The sequence below is a fragment of the Cnephaeus nilssonii genome (assembly GCF_951640355.1).
Source record: "Cnephaeus nilssonii genome assembly, chromosome: 8".
NCBI classification, from domain to species: Eukaryota; Metazoa; Chordata; class Mammalia; order Chiroptera; family Vespertilionidae; genus Cnephaeus; species Cnephaeus nilssonii.
The window spans coordinates 40,489,760-40,515,113 of record NC_137079.1 but is presented as its reverse complement, the minus strand read 5'-3'; the positions used below and the strand labels follow the sequence as shown (position 1 = coordinate 40,515,113).

General features: G+C 39.3%; 1 protein-coding gene across 12 annotated transcripts in view; it reads right to left on the bottom strand.

The window, feature by feature from the left end:
- Positions 1-25,354, bottom strand: part of DOCK9 (dedicator of cytokinesis 9) — a 286,418-nt gene that overhangs the window by 96,281 nt on the left and 164,783 nt on the right. For all 12 annotated transcript variants that reach the window (XM_079779188.1, XM_079779189.1, XM_079779191.1 and 9 more), the window contains exons 3-9: positions 18,462-18,551; positions 14,871-14,953; positions 13,161-13,230; positions 11,049-11,144; positions 9,919-10,053; positions 3,733-3,907; positions 2,683-2,750 (exon numbers count right to left, since the gene is read on the bottom strand). In XM_079779188.1, the coding sequence (XP_079635314.1) occupies positions 2,683-2,750; positions 3,733-3,907; positions 9,919-10,053; positions 11,049-11,144; positions 13,161-13,230; positions 14,871-14,953; positions 18,462-18,551 (717 nt within the window). The remainder of the gene's footprint in view (positions 1-2,682; positions 2,751-3,732; positions 3,908-9,918; positions 10,054-11,048; positions 11,145-13,160; positions 13,231-14,870; positions 14,954-18,461; positions 18,552-25,354) is intronic.

The following is a 25,354-nucleotide window of genomic DNA, read 5'->3' as shown; positions in this document are numbered from 1 at the left end:
GCCAGCTGGGAGGGGTGACAAGATAGCCTGCTGGGTGCTGGAAATGTTCTATGTATTGAGATCTGGGTGGTGGTTATGTGTGTGCACAGATGGGAAATTCATCAAGCTGTATAACTGTACTTGAGAATTTTACTGTAGGTAACTTCTACTTCAATAAAAAAAAAAGAATAAAAAATACAAGTAAAACAAATTATAAGTAAGAAATGGGGGGGTTGAAACCAATTAAATTGATTTTAGCAACCAAAATAGCTTCAGCAACCATGGTTTTTACCCCCAGTTTGAAAATAGTTCCAAATATGTTATACATACATTTTTAAAAGAATATATATGTATTTTCATGTCAGACTTCTTTTTTTTAAATTTTATTTTTAAAATATATTTTTATCGATTTCAGAGAGGGATGGAGAGGGAGAAAGAGATAGAAACATCAATGATGAGAGAGTCATTGATCGGCTGCCTCCTGCATGCCCCACACTGGGGATCGAGCCTGCAACCGGGGCATATGCCTGATCGGGAATCGAACCCTGACCTCCTGGTTCATAGGTTGATGCTCAACCACTGAGCCACACTGGCTGGGCCATGTCAGACTTCTTTAGCTGAACATTATGTGACCCAGATTTTTTTTAAAATATGTACATATGTATTTTTTTTTTAATCTCCCTAGGTCTTAAAACCAAGGCATTCTAAATTATGCTGTCTAGGTGGTAGTATGCAATGAGAGAAGAATGGAGAGCACAACTCCTGTATGTCTTCACAGGAAATGATACAGATTTCTAATTAATCAACATTAGGTTCAAATAACATGAGTCTGCTCCTAGGTATCAATTGTGTTCACCCAGTAAGAGTAGAAAGTAGTGTTTTGAATTCTAGATTGCATTGCATATATTATCTGTTTCCACAAAGGTTTTGCTTTGAGAAATTATGAACCCCCAAACATCTAGAAATAAAAAAGCTAATCTCAATGTAAAAAAAATATGATACATAGAAATTCATAACTCAAAAAAGCAAACACATACACCAAACTCTTCCCAGCCTAAAAGGTGGTTACAATGGTGGCACTAAAATTGGCTTTAATAGGCAGGTGCTAAAAAGATACTGTGGTAACAGTCAAGTCCTAAGAAAAACAATATTCTAAAGTCCTAGCCAGGGAGGGAGGTTTTACATTTTAGAAGAACCATGTTGTCTAAAGTAAAGGTCAGTGCTGAATGCTAGTCTATTTATAATTGTATATAGATAAACCAAGTTTTCTATTATAGTATTTAAGATGTGGGTGTGTGCAGTCTCTATTTCATTGTATTTGGAAAAAAAAAAGAATAGAAAGGCAGTAACAGAGTAAGAATATAAAGAACCAGAGAAAACAAAGACATTTCTCTCATTTAAAAAAGAAATCATTCGTAGATGCACACAAGGAGACGAATATAAGAATACTCACTGTAACACTGTAATAGAAACACTGAAAATAATAGAACAGCTATGATAACTGCTTACGCAATACAATAAAAAGATGAACTAGATCTATACACCAACTTGGATGGATCTCAAAACAATGCTGAATTGAAAATAAAAGCAAGGGCAGAATAATACATTATCATTTATATAACACTTTTAAACATATAAAACACAACCATATATATATATATATATATATATATGTATATATATATATATATATATATATATATATATATATATATATCATTATAACAGATATATTGGTAAAGATATGAAAGTAACCCCAGAAAACTCTTAATAGTGATTGTTTCTGGTTGAGGTTGCAGGAGAAGAAGGGAATGGAATAAGGATAATGTTTAAAAAAAAACCTTTATAATGTATTTTTTTCTTTAAAAATATGGAAGCTAAAATTATAGTCTCAGGTGTTGAATCTGAGAGGTGGGAATATAGTTGTTTTGTTCTTTGTGCTTTTCAGTAACTTGTAAGATTCTCAAAATTATAAAAAACAGGTATAACTTTTTTTCTTTCAGAAAGACCCATGAACAATTAATAGAACACAGGCAACCCCTCTTTGGTTTGGTGGCAAGATTCACATGGAACCATCATCTTTGGAATTGTGTCTATTAACTTGAATAAGGGCTGCATAAGTACTTTGTTCCCTTGGGAACATTTACCTGTGTATTTTGGTTATTTCTTCAATGCTTGTAATAAGATAGTAAATATTATGGAGGGAAAAAGACTTAAAGCAGTGATTTTCAACCTTTTTCATCGCATGGCACACAGAAACGAATTACTAAAATTCTACAGCACACCAAAAAATGTTATATTTTTCTGTCAATGTGACAAAAAAAAAAAGGTATAATTGTATAATTTGATTCAGTCACACCAGAAAGCTATTGTTGTGTTGGCTGTTGGAGGTCAGTGCCCCTGACTAAACAGTCAGGTATTGGATGTTTTAAAAATTCTTGCGGCACATCAGTTGAAAATCACTGACAAAGATTAATAAAAAAAGAATACTTTGTAAGGCACTTTCTGAAAAACAGACTGAAATCGACTCAGGTGAGCAGTGTCTTTCACCTCAGCAAAAATTCAAGTTAGAAAAGAATGAGCAGTAACTACAATGTCATTTTAATGATTTACTATAATGTAACTGCTAATCATTTCAACAGATGAAATGAGAATTATTCCAGTAACATTCTGTGAAGAGCAGAAGATTTAAGATGATGTTACCTTGACAAGTTCAGGCAGGTAGCTATCTAGACCGGAACCAGAACCTTCCAATTTGCTTTGTTCATCATCTAAAATGGCAAAACAGATAACCTGAGTCACTTGTAGTTGAACATATATATTTTTTAAAACAGGAGGAGGAAGGCCATTTCTCTTACGTGCCCTGGAACACACTGAATTTCAACCCTGGATGCCCATTAGAAACACCTTGGAGCTTAAAACACACACAATTCTGATGCCCAGGCCCAATGGTGAGAGTTCAACATTTGATAGCTGGGTACAGCTTGGATACTGTCTGATTAGAACAGATACTAGCCATGAACAGCCCACACACCACTCCCATCCGACGCGCTAAAAGTCAGGCCTCCCCGGCACCACCCCAGGCCAGCTAAGTCAGAATCTTTGGTGGGACAAAGGAAAGAATATATTTTAAGAGTTCTCAGGCATTTTTAAGACTTAGACAGGTTGAGAATCACCTGTCTAAAGAACCAAGAAAAAAACTGAACGCATGAATTGTCAAGAAAATAGATTTCCATCAATTTAATCAGAGGCTTCTCTGCCCACCCTAACTTAGTCTTGGAAGTTCCAAACGATATGATTAATGGTAATGGTAACAACTATAGCTAGTATTTTAAGTGCTGACTCTATGCTAGGTACTAGACATACATTATCTTATTTAATCTTCCCAATAACCAACAAATTCCATTTTTTATTCCCATTTCACAGGTGAGTAAACCAATACTCAGAAAATGTAAGCAGCTTGCCCAAGGTCTCACAGATGAAAAATTGTATATATTGCTGGAATTCAAACTCAAGTCTTCCTTTCTGCTTCCAAAGCTGTGGTTCTTCCAATTACATGATTTCCTTATAAAAATAATGTCAGGGTAATAAATTGTAAACATCTTCTTTTGACAGGCTGTCTGTAAAAAGCTCACATCTGTCTGACCTGTCATGTACGTATGCAATATATCTGTCTACTTTCCACATCTTCTGTCAGAAATAAAGGACACTCACAGAGTGTGCCTGTGCCTGGGGAAAGCTAGATCTACCTACCTTCATGAGAGTCCCCGTTTCGCCTTTCTTGCATCGCAGCTTCGAAGTTGAGCTGGAGAATCTTGTTTAGAATTGTGATCCATTCTTCCATTTCCACTTCACTGTCTGCTGCCAAAAGATAACTACTTTTGTCCTGCATCTTGAGCTCAAAAGCAAAACGCCTGACTTTGTTGTTCTAAAATGGGAAAAAAGGGTAACGAGACATATGTTAAAAGAATGGGGACGGCCTTATTAAGTTTTCTCTTTATTATTTGCTGGTGGATGCTATCACATTGGCATTTGCAGACAAGCCTCCTCCCCATAAAACCCCTACTATCCACCTTCCCTGCTTTCTTTTCTCCATAGCTTTGTTTTTCCATCTGACACATTCCCTCGTTCACATATTCATCTTGTTTGCTATCTGCTCCCCTCCAATGGAATGGAAGCTCCTCAGGGCAGAGATTTCTTTTGTTCAGTGCTATATCCCCATTTCCCCAGAATACTGCCTGGCAAATAATATAGGCTCTTGAGAGATATTTGAATGAATGAAATTTCATTGAAAGTTTTCAATTCCCTTAGCTCCTAATTTTTTTTTTAAATGAACTAGTGGGTGGTATTACATTTTTTAAAAGCAAGCCATTATTGCCCTGGCCGGTTTGACTCAGTGGATAGAGCATCGGCCTGCAGACTGAAGGGTCCCAGGTTCAATTCCGGTCAAGGGCACATGCCCGGGTTGCAGGCTCGGTCCCCATTGGGGGGGTGTGCAGGAGGCAGCCAATCAATGATTCTCTCTCATCATTGATGTTTCTATCTCTCTCTCCTTCTCACTTTCTCTCTGAAGTCAATAAAAATCTTTTAAAAGCAAGCCATTATCTATCAATATGCTTGACTTCCTTATCTGGAACTTTCTCATCACTGATGAGTCCCAAAAGGTATTTGGGACACTTCCCCTTCCTTCATGCCTGTGGTTTTATGCCTCTGAAAGGATGTCTGACTTGAAGTATAAAAACAGTAGTCCATGTGCATTAAATGATGAAGGATGAACATGCCAGGGTTGCTCAAGCTCTGCACTACTGATGTTTGGGGCTGATAATTCTTGTGTGGGGGCGTCCTATGCATTGTAGGTGTTCTAATAGCATCCCCATTAGTTGTCAAGATCAGAACATGGCTCTAGATATTACCAAACATCCCCTGGGGGTGACTGCATTAGATAGTGATCAAGCTCTAAGGACCATGGTACAAGATTCCTTGTGGGTACAGGTTGAGGGATATCACATTCCTGCCAACCCGTTCAGGGCAGAGCCGACCCCTCACCCACTAAAATTCCAGCTGGTTAGCTGCAGTCCCTGTGGGGCTCCTGAATGCAGGTCTCAGGGACAGGGCCACCCTCCCAAAGGCATCTTTGTGTAGTTCTCAGAAATATGAAGGAGAGAGCCGCTCCCGGCAAAGCCACACAAACTACTGTGCACAGACTGCACACTGTGGGCGCCCTAATTGCTGCCCTGGACCTCACTTACACTTCACTGCAAGGCAAGAATCAGAGTCAAAGTCTGGAAGAAAAACGAGTTTTCTTTCCCCCACATTCCTCACATACTCACAATTACGAAAAGTGAAAAGTTAAAAGGGGGGCGGGAGGAGACATTCGGCTTTGATCCTGGATTATTCCTGTTTCCTTATCTATAAATCAACTATAATCACTCCAAGCTTCTAAAATACTTTTAGGGCTTAACATTCTAACCTGGATTCCATTCAGGTCCATTTTAAAAATTTACTTTAGGCATTTCTTTGAACTCATAGCATTAATCAACTAATCCTATATAATAAAGTGGTAATGTGCAAATTGACTGTCACGCTCTCACAAGATGGCTGCCTACGACCAGGCCAGCAGGGGGGGTTAGTGAGGGACGACCAAACGACTGAACACAGTTAGGGGTGACCAGGCTGGCAGAGGGGGGTAGTTGGTTGGGGGTTACCAGGCTGGTGGCAGGGGAGGGGGGCAGTTAGGAACAACCAGGCTGACAGGGGGGGCAGTTAGGGGTGACCAGGCCAGCAGGGGGGGGGGCAGTTAGGGGCGACCAGGCAGGCAGGCAGGTGAACGATTAGGAGCCAGCGGTCCAGGATTGTGAGAGGGATGTCAGGCCTAAACTGGCAGTTGGACATCCCCCAAGGGGTCCCGGATTGGAGAGCGTGCAGGCTGGGCTGGGGAGGGGGGGCCACCCCCCGTGCACAAATTTTGTGCACTGGGCCTCTAGTTTTATAATTATGTCCAATAGCAATATATTTTTTAAAAACCCCAAAACACTTAAACCACAACTTTTGGAGCTTAGTTTACAATAAATGTGGATGAAAATGTTTTTAAATTTTTAAAGCCTTAGATACAATTCATTAAATGAAAAACACCATCAGCCATTTCTGCAAAAAGAGTATGAAGGATGAGGCATCCACTGAAATCAGAGCCTTCGATTCTAAAATGCACTCCCCAGGCTGAACGATAGCCCAGCATGCTGTGCTTATAAATCATTTATGCACTGTGCTGAAGATGCGCACCAAAACGCCTATGAAAAAAGTAATTACTTCCTACTTTCCAAATGCCAGAAAATTCAACTAAAAAGTAACTTGAAAAGTCTCTCAACTTAAAAATATAAATCAAACTCCTACTTGGGAGTCCCACACAAGAGGCAGTTCACTCTGGTACTCCTTACTATACACTCTGATTAAACATACTTTGATATAAATTTGGTTTCTACAGTGGCAGCTTTCAGGTGAGGTTGGGTTACCAGCCGGAGACATGCCAATTAGCTGATGGCGTATACTAATTTTCAGTGAACATTAAGTGATGCTACCCTCTTGTACCAGGCCCAAATACGCTTTCATGTATTCTAACCCACTCCCATTTTTATTTTTTAGTTTTGCACAGTTTTTGGTTTTTTTAATTAGTTAGCAACAATTAAGAACACCAAGATTTAACTAAAATTCTGTATTTTTGCCCTTCTTGAAAAACCCGATGGTCTGGCACCCCTGAGCTGGTATTTCCACCCAGCAGTATCAGTCCTCTTTAAATGGGACCACCTGTCCCCAGTTTGTCATAGTCCCAAGTATTCCCTATTGCTTCACACCTAGGCCTCTTCTTTCACTTAATTACCTGCTTAGCCCCTGAAAACATCTGAGTTTGGACCACCAACTTCTACTGCTGGCCATGATGAAATAACAGGGTCTGGACTTACCCTCCCATCATAACTACTAGAAAACTGGACAGAATACTTAGATGGAACAACTGTTTTTCAGATATTTGACAACAGGGAGGGCAGGCCTGGGCTCCCTGAGAGAAGGGAAATAAATGAGGTGAGTTTTAGCACCACCTCACCTTTTTGCATGACACCTAGAAGTTAATGAAGGGCCTTCAAATTCTAAGGTTAAATTTACTTTGAAAATCTTCATCCAGCCAAACTATTAGTCAAGTATAAATGCAAAAATAATGATAGTTGCAGATATGCTAACCCTCAAAAAATTAACATCTTACACATGATTCCTCAGGAAACTACTGGAGGATGTATTCCTCCAAAATAAGAAAGTAAATCAAGAAAGAAGACAACTAGGATTCTCAAAACAGGAACTCCAATGTAGAAAAGAAGGTAAAGGGAATTTTCAGGATGGTAGCTGTACAGAAGCTAAAAGGGCAATTACGTTTGATGCTTGATTAACATGGGTTTGAACTGCATGAGTTCACTTACATGTGATATTTGGGACAATGTGAAAAAACTGGCAGATGAACTGCATAGCTTAAAATATGGAAAGTTAAGAAAAAGGTAGCTATATCATAAATGAATAAATTATATATAGATATTAGTTTAGTTTATAATTTACTACTACTGAATATTCAGAAATCTATTATACAAAGTTAAAATTTATAAAAAAATTCTGCACACACTTAGAGACCATACATTGCACCATTCGTAGTTGAGGAAAATGTGAACAAACATAAAGATACAGTATATATGTATAACATACAAAATATGTGTTAATCAACTGTCTGTGTTATTGGTAAGATTTCTGGTCAACAGCAGGCTATCACTAAATTTGGGTGAGTCAAAAGCTATGCATGGATTTTGGACTCTGCAGGCGGTTGGCGCCCATAACCCCAGTGCTATTCAAGGGTCAACTGTAGTCCAGATTAGAGCAGAAAGGAGGGTGGCAGGAGCTACAATCTCATCACCAGCACATAATGTCCACAACTGATGAATGAAGAATACGAACACTCCTTATCTAGCAATATGAAGACAAATCCAGAAAAACTAATGAAAAGAGTTGAAAATGATCATTTTAGGAGAGTGGAGAATGGGGGAGGAGGGGTGATGCAGGCAGGAATGTGGCTTTAGTGTTACCTTTCTGCACTGTCTGCCTGCTTACATCAGATGAACAATTACTTAGATGAAAATGTAATTTAAATTTAAATAAACATGAATACATAAACAAGTATACCTGAGGGTCAAACCAGAGAGCTGTGTGTCTAACCTTAACCACACTGGTTCCACAAAACAACCTTTCTTATAGAATTGAGATTCAGGCTGATGTCATTAGGCAACACTGAGTCATTTTAAGGGAGACTCCTCTGATAATGGTGACTGTATCTATTGTGAGGAGTTGTCAAGGAGACTGTTCATTAATCCCACAGTGTGCCCTCTGTATGAGGGCCCCCAAGAGAAATGCCTGAATGATCTTCATTCTGAGATTGCTTCTGACTAATTAGATTGTATCTATGTGTGCTGTGCGACTGCATGGGTCTCCAAGCTGGAAAGTATAGGACCCAGTTTGTTGCCCACCTAATTAGGTCTTTGTAACATGCTTTTTCCTTAATTCCACTTTATCTCCTCCCTACCCTGACTCCTTGTTTATCTTTCTGCTTTCAAACCCACTTGAAATTTATGGTGTTCTGTGTTTTATGAATCCTTGTAAGTTGCTGCCTTAGATCTTCCTGAAAAATGGCAGGGGAATGGCTAGCTGGATGGATGGACAGACAGATGGGAAAACTGGCAACCTGCTTTCAAAGACAGTTCTATAAAGGTATGGAAGGAGAATGCCAAATTGGTAAAAGCATGTCTTTGGAAAAGGGAACAATTGGGGTCAACAAGGACTTCCACCATATCTATATTGCCTGATATTTATAATATGTACATATTCATATGTTATATCTATACTAATAAAAGGGTAATATGCTAATTAGACTGGACGTCTTCTGGATGACCTTACGGACGTCCTTCCAGGCAAAGCCATGGTGGCGGGGCCGAGGCAGAGGCGGTTAGGGGTGATCAGGTTGGCAGGGGAGAGCAGTTAGGGGTGATCAGGTTGGCAGGGGAGAGCAGTTAGGGGGATCAGGCTAGCAGGCAGACATCCCCCCGAGGTGTCCTGGATTGGAGAGGGTATAGGCTGGGCTGAGGGACACCCCCCACCCCCTGTGCACAAATTTCATGCACCGGGCCTCTAGTATAATATATAAATTCTAAGAATAATTCTATAATCACAGCAGAACTATGATAAAAATATCTAATACTAGCTGCTGAATGTTTACCATGTGCCAGCACTGTCCTAAGCTCATACATCTATTAATTAATCCTCTCAGAAACCATATTCCATACTATTAACATCTCTATTTAACAAGTGAGGAAACTGAGGCACAGAGAGGTTAAATAATATCTCCAAAGTTACATGGTGGGTAAGTGGGAGAGCAGGGATTTGAATTCAGTTTGAATCTTAACCTAATCTCTTGACCAATATACTACTCTGCCATTGGTACTGTGATAAAAGTCATCACTGAAATGCTAAGAACTGTTCTAAATATTTTCAGGTTAGCTCATCCAATCCTCCAATTTACCCTATTAAGGAAACATTATCACTATTTGAATTTTGCAAATGAAGCAACTTGAGGTAATAGTTGTCCAAGATCACACACAACTAAAAAGTGGCTGAGCCAGGTTTTAAACACAAGAACTCATGCACAAGAGCATTTGTGGCTACTATAACATAATTCTGCCTCTATGTTATACCTGCCATCTTTTAAAAGGATGAAAAATAAGGCTTTTCTCGTTTAAAGTCAGCTATTATATTTCTGCAACAAAACTGCCATTTTTGGAAGTGTTTGCTTCGATCTGCTCATTCACAGATGGTACTTTTACAAATAAGAAAACTTGATAAAACTGTTTCCATATTTACCTGAACCACACCCATACAGGAATCCAAAAATATCGATCCTTTTGGCTCTTTGGAGATCTTTTCATCTTTGTAAAAATTCAAATTGTAGGATCCATCACCAAGTTGAATCAGGTGGAAAAACCGTCTTTTAAATGACTGAAAGAAAAATACATATAAAGCTATTGTTTCAAAATGAAAAGAATCCCAATCCCTCCCAATAACTCACAATTCGACACATATATTAAAACCAGTTCAGTTCTCCCCAAATCAAATCTAATTCTGTCCAATGCCCCCAGGTAACTGGGTGAGTAAAGACTCTCCTTCACATCTAGTAATTTCACCTGTAGATGTTAGGAGGTGGTTCACCTAACATCGACAGGTCATTTTTCTCACCCGCAGAATTTGGGATTTTATATAACTACCCAAAAGCAGTGCAGTGAGTTCCGAATTGGGATGCAGCTCAGAGGGATGGAAACTTTCTCAAATCCCCAGGGTTTCTGCTCACACAGCACAGAAACCATTCTCTGCCTCGTGACTCTGAGCGCTTTTCCAGCGTCAGGACTGAGACAGTCAGCATTTTCCCCGATTTGATTTTTATCTCCCTGTCTATCCTACACCCTCTCCCCTTCCAGTGCTTCTTTTCTCTTTATTATTATCCTGGTCTTTCTCTGACCCTATTTCTGTCCTGGGTAGTTTTTTTTACTCTGGTTTTACTTTCCTCTTTGCAACTTTCTCCCAATGTAACCATTTTTTTTTTTTTTTTTTAGTCCTCAATTTCTACTTCACTTGACTTTGTCACAGTAGATCTCCGAAAAAGTGCTTAGGTTTAGCTTCTCGGTGACGTTCTTTGAGGTATCAAGTATCATTTTTGTAGTTAATACAGAGGAAAAAAAGCCTGTGTTAGCCATCGCACCTTCATACCAGGCCAATGATCTCTTCACACTGGTGGTGAGAGGGTGACAGGTAAGTGGGTGGAAGGGTCTGTACGAATGGGGGTCAATCTTACTAACCAAAGGGAGGCATCTTACTAACCAGACAGCGTCACTTTTGTCAGGAAGAACAGCATGCTCATTCATCTTGAGCATTATTCCTAAGACCTACAGCAAAACACGTTTAATCAGAGGGGAAAACAGGGCGATGGGCCTCCTCACCCTCATGGTCACGCTTATTGCACTGTTCATGTTGCCTTTGTACAGCCACCCGTGCTTGGTGATCCCGCCCTTCTGAGAGCCGAGGGAGGCAGCATCCTGGGAGAGAAGGAAAACATTGCAATCAATCTCTGTTATTTGCTGTGAGTCTGGTTAGTGGGAAAATCATTCACTTGATTGCCCCTTGCCCCTTTACTGGAATAACCATCTGACACTAACACCTACAAGTCACTCTAGAGTCCACTTAACAGGGAAAGAGAGGGACAAGCCTACATTTCTGAAAACCCTTGTCCATGAAAAGGCAAAGCTGTTCCACTACAGATTTTTATTTTTAAGGGTTTAATGAGCCACAGAAAGTACATACCATACTTGACCACTCAAGTTCTAAGGTCTTGCCTGGTTTCATGAAAAATGTTTTCAAATGACACTCCCCTATGACTGAAGGACAAAAGCAAATTCCTGGAAAACTTCCCAGAGGCTTAGTTCAGGGGAAGGTGAATAAAGAAAGGAAGGAAGGAAGGAAATGTGAGGCAATAAAGAAAGGACAGGTAACATGGTGGGGCAACCAGAAAAAAAAGGAAAGAGAGGGAAGAATGCAACAGGGATAGAGGGAAGGAGTTAGAAAAGTGAAAGGAAACAGCTAGAAAAGTAAAGAAACAAGTTCTGACCCCAAGCTCTGAGATCTGGGTTTAAGGGGGTGGCTACTAAAAATATAGGCATATATTTGTACACATAATAAACAGACCGGTGAAATATATACACACAAATACACAATCCAGCAAGTCTTCCACCACACCCTTGCACACTCTTTAAGAGTGCTCCCTTATGGCTTCTTTCTCCCTTTAAGGAGGTGTGTGCTCAGTGTACACTTCAGTAGGTACTCTGGGAAGAAAAGGCCACACAGTGTCAGCTTGCCCAGGTCACACCTCCTAAAACTAGTCTTTAATTACGATCCTCATTTCTATACAAGAGGACGACTGCATAAAGGCCCATTTTATACTATGTTTTAGACCATCTCAATATTAATATTGGTGGTTTTACTGTTGTTATTATTAGCAATAATAGAAATAACTTATCTGTCTAGGATTTTACAGTTTGTTTTGTGTGTCCTAACATGCATTATTTTACTTGGTCCTCCTCTTACTATTAATCAGCACCATGTTTTTAATATCTTGCTTTTCATTTTGAATGACTACCTCCTCTTCTCAGAATTATTTTTTAAAAAGCTGTTTCTAAAATAATTTGCTACCAAGGACATTGTTAAAAGTTCATGAGGGGCTGGTGTTATTGGCTTAGCTGACAATTGAAAAAGAAAAGAAAAGCTAAACTCACGATGAGGTACTCAATAGTGAGTAGGGGAGAAAGAGAAATACAGAGATGGGCAGCACCAACTTTTAGTAGGTTTCCCTTGCTCAGTGGACATAGTCCCCTTCACGCCCTGCTGTCTTTGTACACTTCCCTAGCCATTATCATTTCTCCAACAGTAGGGGAAGTGGTTGTTAAAATCAGAGCTTCTGGGTACTACATACTTCACTCAACACAATCACTGAAAAACAGCAACTTAAAATGTACTGGCTTCCAGTTTGTTTTAAGACATCCTGTTGAAAAACAACATAGCCCTGGCTGGTTTGGCTCAGTGGATGGAGTGTCGGCCTGTGGACTGAGTCCCAGGTTCGATTCGATCCCCAGTGGGGGGCGTGTGGGAGGTAGCCGATGGGTGATTCTTTCTCATCATTGATGTTTCTATCTCTCTCTCTCTCCCTTCCTCTCTGAAATCAATAAAAATATATTTTAAAAAAGAAAAGAAAAAAAAAACATAAACTTAAGGCCTAAGTGATCTTGATATCTTTTAACAGCGCAGCCAAATCTTATCCAGGTCTTTGAAAATGATCTCAGAACAAATAAACAGGGCCAGGAGAACATGCTACGTGTGCTAAGTAGTCAGGTTAAAACAGAAACTTTATTTCAATCAATCAAACAACACATTTAGTAAAATTCTTCCCTGTTTCAAGAAACATTCCAATTGCTGTTTTGGCTAAATGTTGGTAATTTTCTAATTAATCTTCTAAGTCTGTAAAAGAAATCAATTTTAAAATCTGTGAGTGATCATCCTACCTCGTCTTTGTCAACCTCCTCATCGACTTCATAGACATGAACTGGAAGTTTATCCAACTTGGCCCCTTTGCTTTAAAAAGAAGAAAATAACTTGTTTTATAATTACCTGGTCCCTGGAGAGATGCTGCATTCTTCTCCCATCAGAGGAACCAGCATTTAACAAACCCAAAGCTGGCCCACTCAGATACTAAGATAAAAACCATCAGTGGAGTTAAGAGAACTCCAAAAGCTATGCATAGCTTGTTGGGAGTTACATAGGTATTTTAAAATGGGAAAGCTATTAATAAATAAAGACTTGGTAGGCATTAACAACAAAAACATGACAGTAACAATAGCGGCTAGCATTTATTAAACAATTATGTGTTAGGCACTGTGCTGGGTACTTCACGTGTTTTCTCCTTTAGTCCTTTTGATGCGGGGACTGGTGTTAAGACCATTTACTGGGAATAGATGAGGAAACTGAGGCTTACAGAGAGCAGAGCAAGTAGATGACTTAGGCAGAGATAGAAGAGAATCTGTGCTCTTAGTCACTGTTACAATCTTCCCTCTCATCCTCATCACAATCAGAAACTCCTGTTTATGCCAAAAAGTGAAGTCTACCAGCAGTAAAAGTAAAATATCGGATAGGAAATACAATATATCTCACAGTCTATTCTCTTTTAGCCATGAGAAAAGTATGAACAAGACTATCAGTGAATACAGGTTAATCTGATCAAATGGGAAGAATTAAAAAATCCCCACAGGAGTACAGGGTGAACACAGAGCTAAGAAGCACACCCATCTGGAGAAGATAATGTTGGAGGAGAGTGTTCTCGGCTGAGGTTTAAAAAAAAGGCATCAGGAAAGCTGGCTAAACACACTTAAGGAGTGGCTGAACCACACAAATAGAAAAAACAAATAGCTAGATCCATCAAGAATAGTATAAGCAAATCAAACCCACAGGTGCAATAAACACAAAGAAAAATATATTAATAGGATCTCAAGTAAAATTTTCATTGGCGATGGTTACTTTTGAAACACAATCCATCATTATTTGCTTTCAATTTTCATACTGAACTATATTTAAATTTGCCAACTGCATCATTTACGGGTATACCATTTTATAACAGACATCCTCTCAAGGTGCGACCTACCTATCCCTGGTTTACTTTAACCATCACTAATCAATCTAAACGTACCTGCTTTTGGTGTATTTTAGAATGAGTTAATACTTTAAAGGAGGTAAAGAAATTTGTCTGGGGAAATGCTTGTTCTTTTAACATAAAATTTATTCAGTAGATTTTTTTTTAATTTTTCATTTATTCAATATAAAATAAAACAAAAAATTTTTATGTTTCTTAAAATATTCTTTTTAAGATAAAACACATTGTAGCATATTTCAAAATGCTTACATTTTCTTTTCTTTTTTATTTCTCACTGAAAAAATTTCACCTGTTTGTGTTTTATCAGTGGTACCCTGAAAAGAACCACTGGAAGTAATTAAACCATCCATGAGTTTATTGCCACCTGCCAATCCCAGAGTACTGGGATTGAGTCCTGTTATCACATGCCCTGTAAACAATATATATCCCATATCACACAAACAATCTAGAAATAGTTTCTCCAATTACGCTGATTGCTGGAAGGGACATACCTCCCTAAACATTTTAAGTACAAAGACTTTTCCCTATGTGTATAACCCCACCTTGTGTGGTCTGCCCATTTACTTACTTTGGAAGCTGTCGAAACTCTCCTGAGTAATCTTCATATTTATAGTTCACAAGATGCCAGTCAGAGTTATAGGTTTTGATGCACTATTGGGGGTAGATTGAAAAAATAGAAAGTATATGAGAAAAATAAAAATTCTTTCCCCTTAATGCTCTCATGCCTGAAATTCCATCATCAGAGGTTCCTGTGAAGTTTAAGAACCACTTAAACATCCCCCTTGGGAGAGGGGTCACTTTAAGTGCAATCTGAGAGCAGATTTTACAGGAGACAAACATCACCTCCTCTTGCTACATTTACATAACAATGTACAGTTTCTGACTTAAAAGCATTTGGTTCTATAGAAGTTGTGTGGCCTCTACTAGAATATGAAAGTGAACAGAGAGTATATGAACCATAAGACGCTTTCATGGTATTTACTAATATTACAACTGGCTTTGTTAGTCCATATTATATAAATTTGTTCTCAGTTTTTTCTTCTATTTATAAGGGACAGAGTGAGGTATTAGGAGGAAGGATTTCATTTCACAGTGGCACCATGACATCTCCGTGTGTACGTGCATGTGTGTATAGAATGCACAACGTATGCAGCACTCCATTGCCAAGGATTCTACCGGTGACACTAACCTCCAGAGGCTGTATTAGACTACCTCCTAAAAGACAGACTCAATGGGCCAGCATGGTGTCTTTCATTCGTCTACACAGGAGGATCCACTGAGTAGCACATACAGTCTTAAGATTATAAGATCTTCCAGATCTTCAAATACGAATAAGTCAAAATCAATAGGTGAAGTCTTTGATTTAGTTACCATCAGCTTAGCCCAAATAATTTTTCTGTGTGATCAGCTCTTGACTACATGTATGTAGACTTCAGTATGGCAAAAAAAAGTGAGTAAGTGAAAACATAGGTAGATAAATGCATGTATGTGTTACCGAGTTGATTTGATGCTGGCTATAACTAACATGAACAAAGTCTCTTTTCTGCTTACTTCTCTTCATTGTTTAATTGTGAACCTCTTTATCTATTTCTTAGCCTACACCAGACGGCCTTTGGAGGCAAACTCTCCTTCACCCCAAAATCATGAAAATAATTGCAGCAACAACAGCGAGTGCTTCTCCTGTGCCAGGCTCTCTATAAGCACTTTACTGTCAAGGCTGTGAAGGGAAGGGAGTGTAAGCTTTGCTATCATTAAGGCAGGATAAATAGGAGAGGTGGGATAAACAGCAGAGAAGGGTTAAGGAGAGAGTCAGGTGTGCGAGCTAAGCAACTTTTCAATTTCTCTGCTCTGTACTTACAAATGTCTTTAAACACTATTTTATTCTTGTAAATGCTTTCAAAAAATTTTCAAAGCATTTCCACCTTTAGAACATCAGATATCCACACTCAAAATTACATTCCCAAACCAGTATGATTTCAGAATTATCCTTAGATTTGGATTTTCCCACTACTGTCCGTATGTCCATTATCACTAAGTCTCGTCTGACTGTGTATTATACAGTCTCGTGGACGAGCCCCTATTCTCTTTGCTCTGGAAGCCAAATCAGGGACAGCAGCAGCACTCAGGGCCATGGTGGTTGTGCATAGAGCAGGGCCACTACAGTTGTGCCACCAAAGTCTCTTGCAGGTCGTTACAACCATTTTGAAGTATAAAATGCACCTGTCCAATTAAAACATAAGCACAGACATACATGATCGTGTGCGTTTATGAACGGAATACCTGATTGCCCAAATTTTTAATACCTTAGGTAAAACTAGTAAGAAACACAATTATAATATTTAAATATGTTAAATTATAAGGAATTGCAAAAAGCATAGTTAGCCAGGTTAAGTAGCCAGAGGTTCATTCATTTAATAAGCCATTGTTGATTGCCCACACAGCAGGCATCTACTAAATTCCAAGGTAGAAACAGAATAAGGCAAGCAACACCCATTCCTCTGGGAAGTGGAAAGTCTAGGAGACAATGGGTTCAATCAGAAATCAGTATCCACAGAACCATATCGCTAAAAGCATAGGGATCTGATTTCATGACTGACCTTTCAAACTTGAGAAATTCAATAATATTTTGAAGTTATACTGCAGGTCTTTTGAAGTTGTTTTTTACAAAGCCATTAGGTCATTCTCCTCTGGACGAGAGGATGGAGAGGAAGTGCTGTTCCACTCCACCCTAGGGAAGGCTCTCCAGAGGGCTTAGTTATGTTGGCTCCCGCAGCAGAGGATGGAGCCGCTATTGCTCAACCTGCAGCGATTAAAGAACTTAATGGAGAGCTGCCCTTCAAAAACCGTATTTTTTAAGCAATTGGGAAAATTGAATTAGTAATTAATAATTTTGCTGCATGTTTTAAAACAGGAGTCAACAAACTTTCCCTGCAAATGGCCAGATTGTAAACATTTCCAGCTTTGAGGGACATACTGTCTTTGTTGCAACCACTCAACTCTGATAGAAAAGCAGCCAAAGGTAATAGGTAAACAAATGGGTGTGGCTGTGCTGCAACAAAACTTTATTTATAAAACCGGCTGCAGGCCAGAGTTTGCTTGTAGGTCACAATTTGCCTACATCCTGTTTTAAAATAAACATTTAAGATCATATAAACATACCTGGTTGTATTTGTCTAGAATTAATTTTACTAATATAATAGCAAAGGAGGCAAGATAAAAAGTTACCTTTTCAGAAGGATGAGAGAACACACTTTAAAATTTTAAATACATATTGAATTTTTAAAAAAATCTCCATGGAGACTAAATCATGTTATTTTAATCGGTCTTCACTTATAAAAGCATAATTTCCTTATAGTGGGCAAATTTATCAATAGACTTATTTATCAACTAGAAAATGAGAATAAAAATGGCCCCTGCTTCTTTCTGGATCAGGGGCCAATGACCACGCCCAGGAGCCCTTCTCCTCTCCCAGTAAAGCAGGGGCCCATTCAGAGAGCCCCTAACACCCCAGGTACTTAAATGAAGGAGCACTTCAAGAAACAAAATTAAAAGACCCAATTAGTTCATCCTACCTAAAAGCACCTGGAGGAAGAAACAAACACCCCAAGGTGTGTGTGTGTGGGGGGGGGGGGGGGGACAGGAGTTGAGGGGGGGAAGGCAAGCAATCTAAATGTAATAACTTCTTTCCTCCTCACGATGATCATTATTTGTATGTTCAAACAAAAGTAATAGTGACCGCACATTGATCAGGGATCGGCAGGCTCAGCTCATTTTCACCTGCCACTTCATAAATATTGAAATTGAACTGGTCTTGATGGTAAGTTCCAAGTATAAACATGTAATAGTGTAAATGATTACGTAAATGTGTGTGCTGAGTCTCCATTAAACATCCATGACGAAGCCTCTGACATTACACCCAGTGGTTTTATTTCATAAGCTCCTGCAGAATTCATGTTTTCTTGTTGGCATTCCTAAGTTTTGGATTCTGAAAACCTCATGTTATCCTCTGATTTTAACTTCCATTATAAAAAAATATAATTACTTCTCTGACACTGTCTTGAAAGCATCATTAAAATTTAAAGGAAAGGAGGTGGCGGGGGGCAAGCCTTAGGAGAAAATGACTAAAATAACGTACACGAATGTGGAAGAAACACATTACCTCTGTAACAAATAAGCTCTGCGCTTCCTCCTGTGCGTGGGCAGGAACCGTGGAGCACCTGTAGCGACCCTGGCGTCTCAGGATGGCAGTCTGCGAAGGAAAGCTTGGTGAGGTGAAGAAGGGAGGGCAGCCTCCAGGCGGCAGGGCCTGGCATGGACAGTCACTTCAGTCTCTACCACCTCCTCCTTAGGTCACACAACGGAGCCCACTTGACACCCTACCGTTCAAAAGTCATGCAGGGCAATGACCCCTGCTTCTTTCTGGATCAGGGCCCAGTGGCCACTCCCGGGAGCCCTTCTGCTCCCCCCAGTAAGGCAGAGGCCCATTCAGAGAGTCCCTAACCCGCCCCCCCCAGGTACTTGATCTGGTCCCATTACACTGCTTTTTACTTGCCCCAATTGTCTTTCTTTATTGTGGTTAAATAGATCTGACATAAATTTTATAGTTTTAACCATTTTCAATTGCATAGTCCCGTGTCATTGTGCATTTACACTGCTGTGCAACCATCACCACTATCCATCTCTGAACTGCCCTTTATGTCTGTGTTCACTGCCACATCTCCAGTGCTTACGAGCAAGGTAACCAGAGAGGTCCAAGGCCCTTAATCAATATTTGCTGACTGAATCTATGAATTGTGAATTCTACCTCCCCTCCTATGAACCTTAGAACTATTCTTGTTTCATGAGGCTTAAATGCTTATTTTAAGTAACAAAATGCCTCAAGACTTTAGGCAGATGCACATCTATTCCAATTAACATTGTTTGGGTGGGATAGTAATGTCAATACAGGAAACAGGACCTCAGACTTCAGAAAGATTTCCTCTCCCACAGACTACAATCCTTGGAACTATTAACAGATCATAAAACAGCACACATGAAACATTTTGCTAACAGAATCTACCCTGTTGGCTCTTCCTGGCTAATTACTAAGCTGGGGTCTCCCAGCACCTGTCCTGGCTGTTTCTCTTCTTCCTTTGATAAGAAGCAGCTTTGGGTCTAATTTGTGATCCCTCCCCAACCTGTAGAGGTGGAGAACCCCAGGGCATATATTTTAGGTATAACTTAATTTTATTTCCTGCCCACATTTTCTCTGTGTTGTGTTTGATTCACCTATATATATTCTTTTATTGCACTGTGCCCATCTTTGAAATTAATCTTACCTCCTGTTTTTTTTTTAGAATAAGGATCCCTTAATTCTATAGGAAGGGAAGGACGGAACTCTATTCTCCACCAAAGTCCTTCACAGGTGAATTATTAATTCATTCAGCCTCCAAGAGGGTTTGCAAGACCCTGGGTGTCTTGGTTTCTTTGCAAATATCTCAAACAAAGAAACCAAGACACCCAGGGTCTTCTCATTACTCACCTGTTCACATGAAATGCCATAGCGATATGTGACTAAGCTTTGCAGAGGCACAATCTATTCAAAAAGCTTCAGCATAACACATATATTATAAGAGACTGTCAAAACTGTTAAGAATCAGATATAATATTAGTAAAGGGGAACTGCTTAAGAAATTGTGTATGCTTCTTTTTTTCAGATTCTATTTATTTTTTATATTTTCCCTTATCTTTTATTTTTTAAAATCTTTATTGTTGAAAGTATTATATGTGTCCTCTTTTTCCTCCATCGACCTCTTGTGTTTGTATAAGCTTCTTAATATCCTCACTTATTGTGTCCTTATCTTGATTATTTTGGTCTATCAAGATTTTATAAACTAATGATTATACTTTCAAAAATGTTCAGGAAATGGCTCAGGCTAAGAAACAGGACTATTAGGGTCATTTCCAGCCCATTTCCCATCACAAGACTAAGAAGAGAGAAAATGTATTACAAAATTTTCCCAGTGAATTGCCAACTCAAGAAACTTTAATTATGTAATACTTTTCTAAGCTCCCCTTTAAGAGAAAAATAATAGGAAATGAGTCTTTTTGATTCTCATGGACCAAAGTACCATTATGCTCTCAATTTAAAAAGAAAGCAAAAATCATTAGACTTGACCTTTACCAAATAATTAAAGCAATCATTCACGTGTTTATTGCCACCCACTGATACCAGAATGCTAGATTTGACTCCATTACTGATTCTCATAGTTCTTTTTGTACGTCTGTTTTAGATCCTCTTTTTTAGATGCCTACTATCCTTCCCTATATGTTCATGCTGTTCCTTACACCAAAAGATGGAGACTATTTCCTCTTCCCTTGAATCTGGGCTGTTTAAAACCAATAAAATGAGGTAGAAGTGACCCTGCGCCAGTTCCAAACCTAGCCTTTAGGAGAACTGGCAGCTCCTGATTCTTTCTTTTTGAAAGACAACAAGCATATTAAAAGATCCACCACCTTGAGATCACCATGCTGTGAACAAGTTCAAGCTAGTCATATGGAGAGGCCGTATATAGAAAGATGCCCCACCAGCCTCCAGCTGGTTCCAGCCATCCTGGTTGAGGTATCTCAATGTGACTAAAGAAGTCATCTTGGACATCCCAGCCCCCATAGACTCTAAATAAAGCAGAACTACCCAGCATAGCCTTAACCAGATTTCAGAATTTTGAGAAACAATAAATTATTGACTTTGGGGTAATTTGTTATTCAGCAATAGGTAACTATAACAAGACTGTAAGAGGCTAGGAACATCTCCTAATTAAAGTATTGGAGAATACTGCCATTTTCATGGAAATGTCTTTCAAATGCTAATCACACTATAGGTTAGGACAAAAGCATGGAGGGGATACACTAAGCTGCAATCTGGTTTCCATACTCACCCTCTATTCAGTCAGTGTCCTAAGAGTGGGCAAGTAAGAGAAAAATGTCTGCTAGACCTAGAGAATAGACTGTAGTGGCTTCTCTTCCTAAAGAACAGTCTACTGATCACTTAAGGCTCAGTATAAATATCACTCCATCCATCCATCCATCCATCTGTCCATCGGTCCATCCATTCCTCTCTCCCTTCCTCCTTCTACTGGATCCCTACTTTTTACCAACAGACAATGAACTAGCATTGGAGATACCACATTAAATAAAATGTAGTTCTTACAGAGTTTACAGTCTGATGACAGAGGAAAACAATGAAATAAATTATTAGAGTGTGATAAATACTGCAGAAGGGTATGAGAGAAAAGAGCACAGACACACAGGCTGGTAAGAGAGGAAAGAGTGGGGGAGTCTAAATTTGACACGGAGGAGAAGAGGAAATCAAGAAGATGTGTACTGCCTGGCCAGTATGGCTCAATGGTTGAGCGTCAGCCCATGAACCAGGAGGTTGCAGTTCAATTCTGGGTCAGGACACATGCCCGGGTTGCGGGCTCAATCCCCAGTAGGGGACAAACAGGTGGCAGTCGATGTAGGTTTCTCATTGATGTTTCTATCTCTCTATCCCTCTTCCTTCCTCTCTCTAAAATCAATAAAATACATTTTTTCAAAGATGTGTCCTGAGGCAAAGATGCTTAAGCTAAATTGTACTTGTGCTGCATACACTTGAAACTTGGAGAGAGTTTACCCTTGGAAAGTTAAAAGGACAAAATCAAGACACAATAAATGTGGTTAGCTCTTTGCTCACACACAAAGGAAACAAACCCATTAAATCCTAGAACTGAAAAATACATTCTATGTCAAAGGAAAAACTTCCTAGAACTCTAAATTTAAATTAAACAACACTAAAACCCTACCAACCCACAGGCTAGTCAGTGGTTTTAATTCATCTGGGGAAAGAATGAGCCAACAGAAAGAAACAGGCTTGCATGCCCAGAGCACTTTTCTCAGTATCTTTAAAAGAAAAGGCTGGGATCCATCAGGCAAGGACCCACCGGGGGGCTACAGGACTTGGCACCATTGAGAAGTCACCGTGTAATACCACCAGCTGCCAAGGTCTTCCACTCATTGCCTTGGCTCTAAGTCTAGCCTCAACAATCCACTTGTTTATAACGTGATCCCCATTTAGATTTTGCTAGTTAGAGAGAACGCACAGCCAATGAATACATCCTGATTTGCTTATTAATTCCAGTTCTGAATGCACATTTTTAAATGGTATTCTGGTTTATTCTCTTGAGGGCTTGGCTACTAAAAGTGAATTCATCCGAGCCCAAATAATTCTGGTTATACTGTCCAAACCCAGTCTTTGGACTTGCAAAGTAAAAATCTGACCCTAGACCATGATGGCCTGTCTGATAGCTCATCATCTCTGATTTCATTATACAAAAGTCTCTTTCAGGCATATCTTTTTTTGCCCTATCAGACTGTGGATTCCTCCGAGGGCAGAAGATGCATCTTTCTATTTGTATCTCTGTGCCAAGTACTTAATAAATGAATGAATAAAATAGACAATGGAGAAAGAAATAGAAACCTACCAATAATTATCCATTACTTGCATATGTGTGTGTTTTTTTCTATTACTATAAAAGTTCTCTGATCTATTATGAAAATTGGCAAGGGAAGGCTATAGCTTAAGTGAATTCTCTGTTTTAATTTCTCCATAGATTTTTATGTATTAAAAGTTACATTCGGGTAATAGCCAAATCAATTCACGTTAAATTTCTGTAGTTTTATTTATCTGGTTTATAACAGAATTCAAATCAATACCAAGATATACTCCATGAGTATTAAAGCCCTTCTTAAAAAAATTAGCTTAATTTTCTTTTTCATAGTTATGGTATTCTTTTTTTACTTTTCTATCAGTTAAAATCATATTCCTGCTAAAAGATGGGTCTGTGTCCACTTTATATAAATCAGTATCAAGGTTGGACATTCAAAGACTATTAGTCCTATTTTTATGTTTGGAAAGATATGATTTCCATTCTACTAAGAAAGCTTAGTAGCTTCTGACTAAGTAACTTTCTACATTTGCAAGTGGGAGGGGAAAAATATTTCACATTATGAAGTGTGATAAGACCTGAAAGTTAAATCTAAACATAGACAGACAACCATTAGGATATAAATCTCACAGCACAAAACAATTTAAAATTAAAAGCCCTCTTCTAACTACTATAATAATCTAAAAAATCATCTATATTTGGTCAGTACCATTACTTAGGTTAAACACTGGTGATCTTTGACACAAAGAAATCCTTAATTACTGTGGCCAAGTATGGGCAGGAGTCTTATGAGGAATTCCACAAAATTATAGGAGTAATTGAACTGCTAAAGAAGAGAAAGCAAGGGGTGAATTCCTCCCCTAAAGGCCTTATATAATGATGCACAAACACATGAGAGCCCCAAGTAAATCTGTATAGGACTTTTTTCCCCCAATGGAATGAGGCGAAGAAGTACAGAGTTGTCCCTACCTTCTCTCCCCTCACAGGAATATGAAAAGTAAAATTTAATGGTGATCTGAAAACCTAATTTGGAATAACAAATTTCAAATAGATGCTTTTTTTTATTTTAAAAACTTTTATTTTCTCTTGGTTCAAATGACTGCCTCCAAAAACAGATAATTTGATTGTCTATGAGCCACATCTGGATGCTTACCCCAGGGAGGCAGAGCCATGGGCCATCTAAAGGGAATGTACAGAGGTATCAGGTCTCCGCACCTGGGCCTTCCTGGCATTTCCCACCCCTCTTCTTCATCACTCATTTCTCTTCCCTCATGGCCTGCTGCAACCCTGTTTCTTCAGCTTCAACTTGGAATCCTTCTCTACTATCAAAATTCCTGACCCTAACCTGGTCAAGGCTCTGTCTTCCTCCCATCAGTGCTAGCCAACACACTACCTTGACCCCACTGAGGCTGCGATACAGAAGAGCAACGTGAAGCACATAATTTAATTAAGCTTCCTATGGAAGAATTTGAGAAGTATTGGAAAGCAGTTTGGATTCAGAGCCAGGAAACCTGAGTTCTCATCTGAGCTCTGCCTCTAATTAACTGTGTGATCTTGGGGGAAAGTTTGAACTTTCCACATCCATAAAATAAAGAGGTTTTCAGGATTTCCAGGTTTCCTTTGTGGTTTAAAAATTCCACAGTTCTGTGAATATGAAATTCGAAGTCTGTCTCACACAAATGGTTTATGTTAGTGCTATGCATTGCTCAGTGAGCCACCAGAACATAAAAGACATCCAGAAAAAAAAAAAAGTAATACTGTAACAGCTCTGATTTATAGTCCCCGTTTATTTTGTTTAATAAAAGGAATTGTCGGATTAAAAGGAGGGAAGATTCACTACATAGACTCAAATAAATAGCGGCATGAGTGTTAACAAAGACATGCTTTTTTTATTTCATCATTTCTTTATTTTTCTAACCCTTGAAACCCATATGGCACTGGATTTTTTATCATTTTATCATAGGCATGAAACTATAACAAAACAGCCTTCTTAATTCCTGGTGGGAAGTATGCATATCCACTGGGTATTTAAAATATCTTATTTTATCGGGTTTTGATTAAGAGACTGAAACAATGGCCCTCCCTTCTCCTGGGACCCCATGAACAATGAGCTAAAGACAATATTCCAGAGAAGTGGGTGGGCTGCAACCTGAGCCAGCTGTGTGGATCCACCACAGACTGTCTCCCCCGTCTCTCCTGTTCGAAGGAGCACAGGGCTGGGAGTGTCCTGCCTCAGACAGAAAACAAACATCACGGGGCAGCCCAGAAGGAGTGCAGGCTTTGAAACAGGAAGAGATGGCTTCTAGTGTCCTAAACAGAACAGCTGAGCTAGATGAAGGAAGAGGGTCCTCCTCTAACTGGCCAGTAGCCACATGGCTGCAGAACAGAGAGAGTGAAGGGAAATGTCCTAGGTACCTGCTGTCTTACCTCTAAGGTGCAGATGGCCTGAAGTCAGAGAAGAAGGCCCAAGAGCCATTCTGCTGACCTGCTGGACAGAGAAGCCCACAGATCCCAGAGCCTGGTCAACCCCAATCTACTCTTAGGCTCAAACATAGACCATCTTCCCTTAGCAGTCAACCCCTCCTGTTTG